Source organism: Carassius gibelio, chromosome B12 (assembly GCF_023724105.1).
Source record: "Carassius gibelio isolate Cgi1373 ecotype wild population from Czech Republic chromosome B12, carGib1.2-hapl.c, whole genome shotgun sequence".
Taxonomy (NCBI): Eukaryota; Metazoa; Chordata; class Actinopteri; order Cypriniformes; family Cyprinidae; genus Carassius; species Carassius gibelio.
The window spans coordinates 13,356,147-13,368,249 of record NC_068407.1 but is presented as its reverse complement, the minus strand read 5'-3'; the positions used below and the strand labels follow the sequence as shown (position 1 = coordinate 13,368,249).

Here is a 12,103-nt window from a genome sequence, read left to right as displayed (position 1 = left end):
ATACTTAATAAAACAGTAGTGTTGCACTATTTTCTGCTTTAATTGTGCTAGATGGGACATACATCCTTTTTTTCCCGGACATTTCCACTTTTAGCAAAAAAATAAATAAATAAATAAATAAATGCATTGACTGAATAATTGTTTTAACCAGAACTAATATGTATTTAATTTATACAGTGAAAACTATGCAATGCTACTTTACATTTGATTATTGGGTTTCAGTACCTGAATACCTACAAACAGTGTTTAATTTCTATCTTTGTTCTATTTATTCATTTGTGCTATTTACATTATTTCAAACAGGGCCCATGGATAAAACCTGCAGCTACAGCCCTTATTCTACCTTTGATAAAACTGTGCTAGATGTAAATTTTTGTGAAGGAGGGCCACTAGTAGGAATCTTTTTAACTGTGTTTATGATCAATATGCAACAATGACCATAAAATTTGTATTTTAGGTATGGAAATGACATATTTTGAGTTTTGACATTTGGGATCTTGCTACTTTGGGCGCTTTCGGCATTTACAAAACCACCAACTAACCACACCCCAGTGCCCCAGCCCCCCGTTCGCCCCGCCCCTCCATGCCCCCCCTGCACACACTGTCCTCTTTTTGGAAAACTAAACTATGCAAACCCTAAGTTAGAATTGCTAAACTGCAATGTGTGTTCCAGGACATTGAACACAAATGTTCTCCATTTTCATTTGAAGTCATTTTAGCGTTTTATTTTTTGGAAGTTTGATGTTTACATCCCCAACAGGAGTGTACAGAATTAACACCAGCTGATGTGACAAATTATTCTTTTTTTAACCATGTGGGTGCATTTGTCATTTGTTATGTAATGACATCACAGTAAACAAATTCATCTGTTTAATTCTGACATCTCTACATTAGTGTCATTATATTTGAAGGACCAAGGCCTCTTGTATGACCTGATCTTGACAATCATGAACTATGCAGGACTTGCCAGGTAAAGAGCAAGGGTACTGGCAAGCTTAGACCCTGTATGGACCCCGGTCATGCCATAATGAAACAGTCATTAGTCTCTAACTGCCCAGATGATGCTGTTATAAAGTGATATACAATCAGAGACCCTGCATTCTTATTGGGGGAAATGATCTGAGTGTTATGTTTGAATGGGGCACATAGTAATGGCATTGACCTTTCAAAAAGATGACACCAAGACTCCCTCTCTCATATTTGAACATAAACTTAAAAAGCCAATACCTTAAAATAAAATTGCATCCATTTTTAGACTGAATATGTACCAGTGGAGAGAAACTGGCTTTAAAAATTGGGCTACATGAGTGGCATAGCTGAGCTCTCAATATGAGAAAGCTGTCACACTGAGCTTGTCTCTCTATATTAATGTTCTTTCTAAAATTGATACTGTCACTTTGATAAAGTCCTTTTTCCAAAGTAATTTTCTTAGACTGATCCACAGTGGGAAGATGGAGCAGTTTGGAGGACATCTGGCAGGCACACATCACTGCATCCCCCTCAATCCCAGAGTGCACCAGGGAACTCCTTCTATCTGTATTTAGTCCTTCTCAGGTACCAACTTCAGCACCTTGCCAATTGCAATTGTCTTTCCTAAAAAATAACATAAAACATCTTTAATTTTAGTATTTAGATTAATCCATCAACGGGATTAAAACAGCTGAAAATGTGATGTCACGTTCGATTTTCTTAATATCTTACCCTCATCTCTCAAGGTGAAACGTCCCATTTGAGGGAAGTCTTTAAAAGTCTCTAAGCAGATCGTTCCTGCGGCCCTAAGACGGGCGATGCATACTTGGTCTTGTTTGACGAAGCGTGGACGAGTCTTGCTTTTTTCTCCTGTCTTCTTGTCCACCAGACAGATTAACGCCTAATTGTGGAGGTTTTTAGGAACATATTTTAGGCTAGCAAACCAAAGAGCTCGGTTTTGTTTTTTGTTATTTTACAGCTTTTACATCCACTCAAAATGACTTACTGTTATCTGTACTTCTTCATTGCAGGTATGGATGTGTAGTACTGCATTGTAACCTGGGCATATTATGGATTTGTGTTCAATAATGACAATCTGTGAACAAGAACAAAGAAAATGCCATTAGATTTTACTTAAAAAAATAAAAAAGTCAACATATACAGTAATAACTAAACAAAATGTTCTCCCTGTCAGTGTTGAAATCCTAACCTGGGCATCAAAAGTGCGTCCTGAGTGGCAGAGGTTCTCAGCGTTGCATAGGATAAAGCCTGGGAGAATCTCTTCCTCCTCAATGCCTTTGAGGCGGAGCTTCAGGTTTTCACCAGGTCCAGCGTATTCAGTCTCCACATCATCAGACAGAAGGCTCAACACTTCCACCGTGTGCTGGAAAACCAGAACAAACCATGTTCTACACATTTTTAGATAATGGCTAAGATTCAGAATGGTTGGGATAACAACAAATTGTACTGTTTTGTCCAGTCTTACCCTATTTGGCATCATAATAAGTTGTTGTGCTTTCGCGATACTTCCAGACTCCAGTTTTCCGAGCACCACGGTGCCCATGTCCTACACAAAAGATTACGAAGGAGCATCATGGACTCTATTTGCTGATATTAGAGTTGTTGTTGTTTTTTATCATTTGATACATTTTGGACAACATTAAATATTTAATTTTGCCACCTTTGCCGTCATTTAACGCTCACTTAAAGTTAATCATAAAAAACACTGATAATCTTTAGCATATGTCGGGTGTGAATGAACATTTTTTACTATAAATGCTTTCACTTTTAGGACTTTTTTTCCCATTTAGAAAACTGGTATACATCTTTAATAACATGAAGTTGTATGATTTAAAAAAAGCTTAATATTTTTAGGAACAAATATGCTTTTATGTTATAAAAACTCTAACCTTCTTACCTTGGTATTAAATCATAGAAAGTTCTTTTAGTATTGGGGCAGAAATTACATATGTTGTAGTTTGAGTTCACTATTTTAGAAGATTACCCAACCATGACGACTTTTAAATGTCAAACAGTTAAACAAGAGTGTGTTGGTTTATCAGTCAGAATTATAATGTCACTGCATATTCATTATAACAAGGGTATATTATAACATTGGTAATTTTTTTTTTTTATCAAAGATAAGAAAAAACTAAATCTATTTAGGCGGGAAAAACCTATTTGAAGATCTTTCTATCCAATTACTGACACTTATATCAGATGGTAACCCTCAGCTCTAGCAAGGCTTTAATTAACTTAATCTCATTACATCTGCTGAACAGTTTAGCTTATTGGTTTTATAATACCTCACATATTTAGTCTCTAAAGGGAAGAGAACCACTGAGAAAACAATTTCCTCCTTCCATTATACTAGAAAGTTTCCTGCCAAAACACTCCCTCATGCTGTGGTGTTAAAATAATTGGAACTCATCAGCAGAAACTGAGACAACAGCAGTATTTCGAGCAGTAAGACACTCTTGATAGACACACAGCATGTCGGTTTTGAGGAGTATGCTGCTTATGCAAATGCACTTATTGCATATAACTCTTCTAGTATCTGTCATCATTGCAAAGTTATTAAACCTTACATCAAATATCAAGGTATCAATACCATATTTCATTTACCTTGTATTTATCCACAATAGGAAATCGAATGGGACCATCACTGGATCTGCTGAAGCTTGGCAGGCTGTCCAGATGTGGAATGAATGGTAAACCCCTATAAAAGTTCAGAGTTAATTGCCAATTGTGATTTGATTTCAGCATCACATGATCACGGTAGCCTGAAAATGAACTGCTATACTTACGTGTACCAAGGGCAAAGCTCAGAAGATTCTTTCAGGTTGGCTCCAGTCATTCCAGAGCAGGGCATGAAGTGAATGTCTTTCTTTGGATTAAAGCCCACCTTCTTCAGAAACGGCACTAACTTCTCTTTACATTCCTCGTATCTGTGGGGAAATGTGATGTAACTGGTGGACAATGGACAAGATGCAAGAACAGAGATGTCAAGCAGTCGACCTCTATTTTATTCACCTATCCAAACTCCAGTCCACAGTGGGATCGTCCATTTTGTTGATGAGGACGATCAGATGTTTGACTCCAGCTGTTTTAGCCAGCATGGCGTGCTCCCTTGTTTGACCTCCCTTTTCGAAACCGGTCTCAAACTCCCCCTTTCTGGCAGAGATGACCTGAAGAAAAGAAAAATGATGCTTTCTTGATGAAACGTTCCTCAAGTTAATCTAGACTAATCTATCTATCTATCTATCTATCTATCTATCTATACTACTGTTCAAAAGTTTTACAGTTGTTAAAAAAGGTATTTAATGTTTTAAAAAATATTTTTTTGTAGAAACAATTTGCGAAACCCTTTTCAATAAGGATTCTTTGATAAATAGGAAGTTCAATAGAAGAGCACTTACTTTGGCAAAGCCTTTTATAGAGCTATAAGCAACAATCGGTCCTGTTGTGAAGTAAATAAAAGAGGCATTTCGAGAGGAACTCACCAACACTGCCAAGTCAGCTTGGGATGCCCCTCCAATCATGTTGGGTACAAAGCTTTTATGGCCTGGGGCGTCAAGAATAGTAAAGTGCTTTTTCTCAGTTTCAAAGGAGGCTCTTCCAACTTCTACTGTTTTCCCCTTGTCTCTTTCCTCTTGGTTTGTGTCTAGAGCCCAGGAAAGATACCTTCAGGAACAAACAGACGTCAGGTCAACCCAGACTGCATCATAAGAGCCAACATTTCAGTCAAAATGTCTAGGAATATTTGATAAACTCACATAGACATCTAAAACTGACTAAGCCATAAGGTTTGCTTATCTTAGACAAAGCTTTTTAACCAGACTTCGTGTTTGTCACATGATGTACAATACTGTTTTTGTAAAAAAAAACTAAACGTCTAAAGTCTAAAAGAAATTGTTTCAATATTAACAATAATAAAAAATGGTTTGTGAGCACCAAGTCATCATATTAGAATGTGATAAAAGCTTTGCCCTCACAGGAATAAATGACAATTCAAATTTAATTGAAACAGAAAATAGTTATTTTAAAACTGAATAAGGTTTCAGAGTATCACTGTTTTTATTGTATTTTTCGATCAAATAAATACATGGTCAGTAGTGCATATTCTAAAAAGACATGAACTTGGTCTGTTTACCAAGTCTCTCGGTTCTTCTCTTTCGCCTCCCGTTCATATTTCTCCAGCGTTCGTTTGTCTACCATACCAGTCAGATACCTTAATAGAAAACAATTAAATATGCATTTGCTATTTCATATAATCATAATGTATAACAGAGCTATGTCAGTCAAGACTTTGTTAGAATAGAATCATCATTCACTTACATAATCTGTCCACCAATAGTAGACTTGCCTGCATCTGTACAAAATAAAAATACATCAAATCAAAAATTCTGGAGAACTAGACAAGCAGGCATTGTAACAAAGAAATACAATTGTATATTTTACCACTAACTGAAACTAGAAAAATGTTAACATACCCACATGTCCAATGAACACAACATTCACGTGTTCTTTCTTAGGGGCATCCGGTGGAGGAGGAGGCAGCTTGGGTGTTGGTATCTCCTCATCCTCCTCCATCATTTCATCCTGTGCCTCATCCCCACAGAATCCTGTGTCCGCCGAGGATCCGCCTCCTGGTTCCTCCTCATCCGGCTCTCCTTTCAGCTCCCATGTCTCCACAGCGCTGGCATCAGTCTCTCCATTCTCCACAGCAGCTGTGGAGATAATCACATGAACATGCTTGTCTTTAGTGGACACAGGATTCAAGGTTAAATTGAATATTATTAAAACAGAGAAAACAGTCTTTGAAATTATTCATTTAAATTGTTATTTCAGTTGTGTCAGCTCAACCGTTTAGTAAAACAATGTAATTTAGCTACATCTCTGGAAAAAAAAGGAAAAGTTTTTCATTCCAAAAACAGCAAAGGACCTCCTCAAGACAAGCAATCATCTTCATTCATGATGACTTGTTTACAACCTATATGACTTTTTATTACAAAGATTTTTTTATAATGTCTCTGTGTTTTTGTCCATAAAATGGAAGTCAACAGATTCCAATTTTGTTATTGTTACGTTCTTCAAAATTTGTTACAAATAAGGAACAATTCATGCATGGAATCAGGGTGAGTGAATGATGGAAATTTGTGGGAGGTGTATCAAAAAAAGAAGATATCAGTGTCTTCAAATTTAAATGCAACAAATAATCAACTGATTATTTGCATGGACTATTTATTGTAGGATATATGTATGGTGATTTGGCATCCCTTTTTTTTTTTTTTAAAGCATGAAAGTTTTAGTCTCTTTTATTTCAATTGCACGTAAAAGAACGACCAGCACAGTGTGTCTCCTTCTGGGTTCCAAAGAAGAAAGTGAGTCACATGGGTGTAAGACAGCATGCAAGATAGCAGAATTTTTATTTCTAAGACAGTGGTTCTCATCCCTTGGGCTGGGGTCCACTAGGGGGCCTCAACAAACTTCAATCAAAATTATTTAAATGTACAATATAGATGTAAAATTACGATGTACAACTTAGAAATGTTTTATTTATTTTCATAAGAACTAAAGTACCAGAAATACATATGCGCTTAAATAAAAGGGAATAAAAGGGGGTCTTGGAGTCAAAAAGTTTAGGAAGCATTGCAAACTAAAGAGTTTTGAAGACTTAAGCAGAGGACAGGAAAGGAATTTCAATGAACTGATTTATATGCCATTACAATTATTGCATTGCATAACAATTTACAAAAACACAATAGACCCCCTTTTGCTCAGCAAGCTACAACGGCAGACAATTAAGAAATGCATTCATTGTTGACAGTTCTATTAAACAGGTCATTGAATGCATACAATGCAGTCCTGTCTAATTTTAGCAGCTTCAGAGAACAAGCAAGGTTACAACTGATTCATAAAACTGTGCAGCTGTATGAAAATGTATGCTTTACATAAAGTGTATAACTGGAATAGGGGCTAAATGAGTAAGCACTGCTCCAATCATGGAAACATTGTCATCTGCCTCTCTGGGTCAGTAGCTGTGGCTGGAGGTGTAAGTACCGAGATAAATAAGGCCTGTAATATGAGCACATGTGTGCTGATGTAACAAGCCCAAGTTGCCCTCTGTATGGCTGATGTTAGCAGCATTACTAGAAGTGCAACACTATATCAGAACACAAAACCTAAGCAGAAAAGCTATCCAAAAAACATGAACATACCCACTGGTTCTGAGATCTCCATGCTGGCCACTGCATCGGTACCTGTGTACAGAGTCAGTTGTTATTATAATGTTAAATTATAATGTTATAAAACTGTTTTTAAGATTAATTAGGTTAAGACAATTCAATTGTTTAAATCACTATTGTGAAAGAAGTGGAATAGACATAATAGTAACACATTATTTTAATGTGTCTTTGTTACACGTTACATGTACTTACTATTATAATAACAATAAACTATGCATAATAACATGCAAGTCAGTCCTAAGACAAACCCTCATCCTATCCCTAAGCATATAGTAAGTACATGTAGTTAATTAATATTACTCAGCAATTAAATGGCTGTAACAGTGACAATTTAAAATAAAGTGAAACCGACATAATTGCAATGTACAGGTGAAAACAAACAGGACATGTTGATTCAAAGTTGGTGTGAACTTTGCTACATGTAAATTACAGAATACATTACATAACCTAAAACAGACAACTGACATATATTGACAGCAAGTCATCTGTATGTAATTATAGTAGTATTAACAATTGTACGACAGTTGGTCATGTGATATCAACAACGTAGAGACCGTGCAGGGCGACCCGCTCCTGTGTAAAAATATCGAGCTAGGGTCTTCGTTTCATGTAAATATACATAATTGTAATGGTATCGAAAAAGTTGTGTAATGTGTAAAGCGTTTTAAGAAGGAAACCATTAGTATCGTATATTAATTAGAAGAATCAATGAAGGGGGAGAAACAGAAAATATCCTGGTCTGAAGTCTGCGGCTAAACCGGCCACGCAAGGCTAGCCGAGTATTTTAGTTCACGATTCATGACAGATCAGCAATGTGTAATGAAGTGCACTAAATCAACATTTTAGGAAGAGGTAACGTACAACTGGGCTAGGTACAATAGAATATCTTCACTCGGCTATGATAAACATAGCACTCAACTAACCACTAACGTTAACATTTCTCCGGCTAGTCTGCTATAAACATTCCAGCTAAAAGCCCTTTTATGGGCAGACCCAATCATTGCTGTCAGTTTATTAACGCTGACAGTTTACCATCAGACGTGGCGTTTTCCGGTGAACCTAGGGAAAGAAATGATGGGACGAATTCCGGTGCGTTCACGTTGAGCCCGGTGAAGGCGGACTGAAGCTCGGTATCAGCCGTGGCCTCAACATCGTCCTCCTGTTCCCACGAATCAGGGGCTGTGTCTCTCGAGTCCATAGTTGCTTTAACTCGAATAGCTGACGTTATTAGCGGGGTTCAGTATAACCCACGAGCCGCGTTTGACGAGAACCAAATCTGCTGTTTTTTCAGTATCTATTCCAGGTAAATCGAGGGATTGGGGAACTCGTAAGTGTGATGAAATGGTGCATGGGGCGCCTAGTCTTCATGCGACACCATGGACGTGTAGCTAGTTAGCTGATCCTGGATCTTGCATGCGCGCAGTGCAGAAACGTGGACTGTGAAAGCAGCGACCATGTGTGATAATAGCCACATCAACAGCTTTTCAAATTAAGGCGATTATGGTAAAGCTACAAGTACAACGTTCAGAAGGCAAATATTAACATTAAATATGTGACTAATCTGCAAAGGTTTTTATTCAACAAATTTGTCATTTTAATTGAATTAAAATAGCTTTGTTCACATAAATAATACTGTAACATTAAAATTACACAATATATAAACAGACGTGTGGTGTATAAAGTATAAATACAATTCATAAACTGATAGATAACAGGTAAACATGTAAATAAATAGGTACAACTGATTCAATTTGAACAGATTCCATCATTAACAAACTGGAGAAGTTGAAGTATTGGGGAACTCATAACATGTGATGCAACATGTTTTCCTAGTCTTTGGCATCTGATATTCCTCCAGCTGTGATGGCAAAAGTAGCCTCATTTTCCGGCATGTCTGGGCTGTAGAAAAGCAAAGGTTTTGTTGATGCAAACATTTCAATCGACAGACAATCATACACTATAACTGTTTAAATATACACATTTATTTACCTAACAATGTTAGTGTATGCATAAATTATGCAAAAATCTTTAAATTACCTATCAAATATTTTGGCAATTCTCAATTCAGCACGCCCTTTCCTCAGGCTGATGCGTGTAGTGGAGGCATGTGCCAGTATATGTCCGCCAATTGGCTTTTTGGGATCCGCTTGAAATCTAAGATCATAATAATCAGTTCAAAATGCCCCTAAATTCATGTTTCGGTTTGTTTAGTGTTCCCACTTACGTCATTCCAGCTCCTGGATCTGCAGTCATCTGGTTGGTAACAAACACTGCAACGTTGTACTCTACATCCAAAAAAAAAAAACAGATATTACTAATTAAGTGAAGGTCAGAAAATAAAGTTCACATGTCTAAATCATAAGCTTACTTTAAAGATAAGACTAACTACCATCATTTTCATTTTAATGTCCATTCATACTCTTTAACATATATATTGGAGATGATTTTCCAGACCTTCAGAGATCTTCTGCAGTCTGGAAAGCATCTGTGCAAGCTTCTGCTGTCTCTCAGCCAGCTCACCCCTTCCAGAGAAGTCCACCCGGAACAGAGCCATGATTGAGTCTATTATCTGTGGAAAATTATTTGTTGATGGCCTTAAAATTAAGTAAAATCACTTCTTAAACCTCAGAAAGTTTATTTCTTGTATCTTACCAGAAGCTTGAAGACACCTCCTTCCTCATGAAACTTGGCTGCAACAAAGTCTAACAGTTCCATCTGGTGCTCACCTATTAATGAGAAAAAAAATAAAAACGCCACTCTTTGTGACCGCACTTACTGGTCTGTTAAACAACATTTCAAAACTAAGATAAAAAGTTCTGAGGTGAAAGTTCTTACTCGTATATGCACGTGCATATAGCACATTATCCAGTACAGCTTCATGATCCACACTGAATCTGTCAGCTATGTCCTTTAGCCTCTCAGGCCGACTGGTGTTCCAATTATTAAGGAAAAAAGTTCAATATGGCTTCTCCATATTGAATAGGTTTAGTAAAATGAATGTGGCACAAAACAAGCAAATGCAGAAATGATACAAGGTGTTTTCAGAATCGATGAAGATGACCTTTCCTCCTGGGTACCCATATTCACCAGGAAGCTGAGCGGTTACTTAAGAAAAACAGAAATTGAGTGACATTAATGATCTAAAAATTTGCCTTAAATTCCACATTTAACATTTCCACAAGATCCATTTTTGCTCTTACCACATAGTGTATGAGAGAGTTGAGTTTTTCCAGTTCTGAATTCTGAATGAGGCATGGGAAACGATTTATAAAAACATGTTATTTTGGACAGAAATTGCATAACATATAATTTTGGTTTGTAATCATAACAGCACCCTACCACCAAAAGCCTCGGTAATGGCCATACTCTCCACACCTCCTCCTAGGAGTTTGCTAAACAAAATATGAATAAAGCATTTCTGCTTTCATGTGACTTCTATCAGACAAAGTGTATAACCCTTATTACAGAGCCCCATACATGACATAGAAAAAATTTAGAATTTGTTCCAACAACTTAATTTGTGGTTGTTTTGCAATATGTAGATTTGTTCATCTGTGGGGCTGTGTATTTTAGGACTATTAAACTGGTTATTTCTTACTCAAACTCCAGACTGCCTGTTGTGATGTGGAACACTTGCTTCCTTTTTATACTGTATTCAGACGCTGTCTGAAATCCACATATCTGCATGCAAAAAGACAAAACGTGTAACTGTACAATACATAAATCCAGTCTCTTTCATCAAATATTTTTTTTTATATAAATTCCAGGAAGCCCCATTATTTTACCATCAATTTTCCAGCGGCTTCCTTTATTTTGTCAACTTTAGCCTCAGACAGTCCCTTTACATTGCAGAGAGCGCGGCGTGTGGTCATCTGGATGCCTTTCACAGTACAAATGCCTACAGACTTCAGTTTCTTAATGTCAGCCACGTTCTTAAGGGAAAGGGATATGAATCAGAGCCACCTTTATGATGACATTGTCATGACTTTATAAACTTAACAGTAACATTATTACTTACAATTCCATGTTTCTGTAAGAGCTCAATGTCTTGAAAAAAGGATTCCTGTGGGGGAATTTATACAACATATATATATATATATATATATTTATATATATATATATATATATATATATATATATATATATATATATATATATATTAGTTTATATAACAGTTATACACAACTTATACATATGTGTTTGTGTTATACACTATATATATTTATATATAGAGAGAGAGAGAGAGAGACACACACACACACACACACACTACTTTAAACTGCGTTAGTTAACAGATAAATACTAATTTAAGAGTTTTATATTTTCCTTAAATAAAAAACAGTTAAGTTACGTTATTACCCTGTATAAACACAAGACCTCACAAACTCGTTTGAAAGGTATTGGTTAACTTCGCTCATAGAAATAAATATGAATCACCTCATCTTCTTGGTACCCCGACTCATCCTCCAAAGCCTGGTCCTCTAAAGTTTTCATTCTATGGAGTTGTTTAAAAAAATAGTTTACAATAAAATAAATTGTTTTGGGGGCCAAATAACCGTCTGAAACTATCTTTAAATCGTTATATTTGTCTCAATGTTAAGTTACATTTTAATCAGCTGCCTGTTAGCTATGTCAACGTTGGCTGTTTGTGCTCAAAGGAATTTATCTTAATCCTAGCTGTAGCTGTTACATTAACAGTTAGTGTCATGTTCCTCGTAAAAGTACAGAATAACTATTTTGACAAAAATAAATAAATAAAAACGAAATTTTACCTCACGTTAATCCTTTAACGAAAGCTGACAGAAACAAGTGACTCAAATCAGTGATCACGCGCTGACTGACACTTCTGCGCGCGAATCTCTCCCGCGCTCTGAAAGTCAAACTGC

At 36.5% G+C, this 12,103-nt stretch overlaps 2 protein-coding genes across 2 annotated transcripts; both read right to left on the bottom strand.

Moving 5' to 3' along the window:
- Nucleotides 1-697: 697 nt before the first annotated feature.
- Nucleotides 698-8,640, bottom strand: gspt1 (G1 to S phase transition 1). The gene is made up of 14 exons (XM_052571572.1): nt 8,250-8,640; nt 7,191-7,232; nt 5,463-5,699; nt 5,308-5,341; nt 5,123-5,200; nt 4,473-4,653; nt 4,003-4,157; nt 3,777-3,917; nt 3,595-3,688; nt 2,456-2,536; nt 2,180-2,353; nt 1,976-2,065; nt 1,702-1,870; nt 698-1,593 (listed from the first exon to the last, which is right to left on the bottom strand). Exons 1-14 carry the CDS (start codon nt 8,413-8,415, stop codon nt 1,541-1,543), a joined length of 1,695 nt encoding a protein of 564 aa, XP_052427532.1. The 5' UTR covers nt 8,416-8,640; the 3' UTR covers nt 698-1,540.
- A 137-nt stretch (nt 8,641-8,777) lies between these two features.
- dmc1 (DNA meiotic recombinase 1) lies at nt 8,778-12,101 on the bottom strand. Its single transcript, XM_052571576.1, has 14 exons — nt 11,990-12,101; nt 11,655-11,712; nt 11,236-11,280; nt 11,003-11,149; nt 10,816-10,898; nt 10,557-10,609; nt 10,418-10,459; nt 10,250-10,322; nt 10,053-10,144; nt 9,870-9,943; nt 9,672-9,786; nt 9,442-9,502; nt 9,255-9,371; nt 8,778-9,116 (listed from the first exon to the last, which is right to left on the bottom strand). Exons 2-14 carry the CDS (start codon nt 11,709-11,711, stop codon nt 9,047-9,049), a joined length of 1,029 nt encoding a protein of 342 aa, XP_052427536.1. The 5' UTR covers nt 11,712; nt 11,990-12,101; the 3' UTR covers nt 8,778-9,046.
- Between the last annotated feature and the right edge of the window lie 2 nt (nt 12,102-12,103).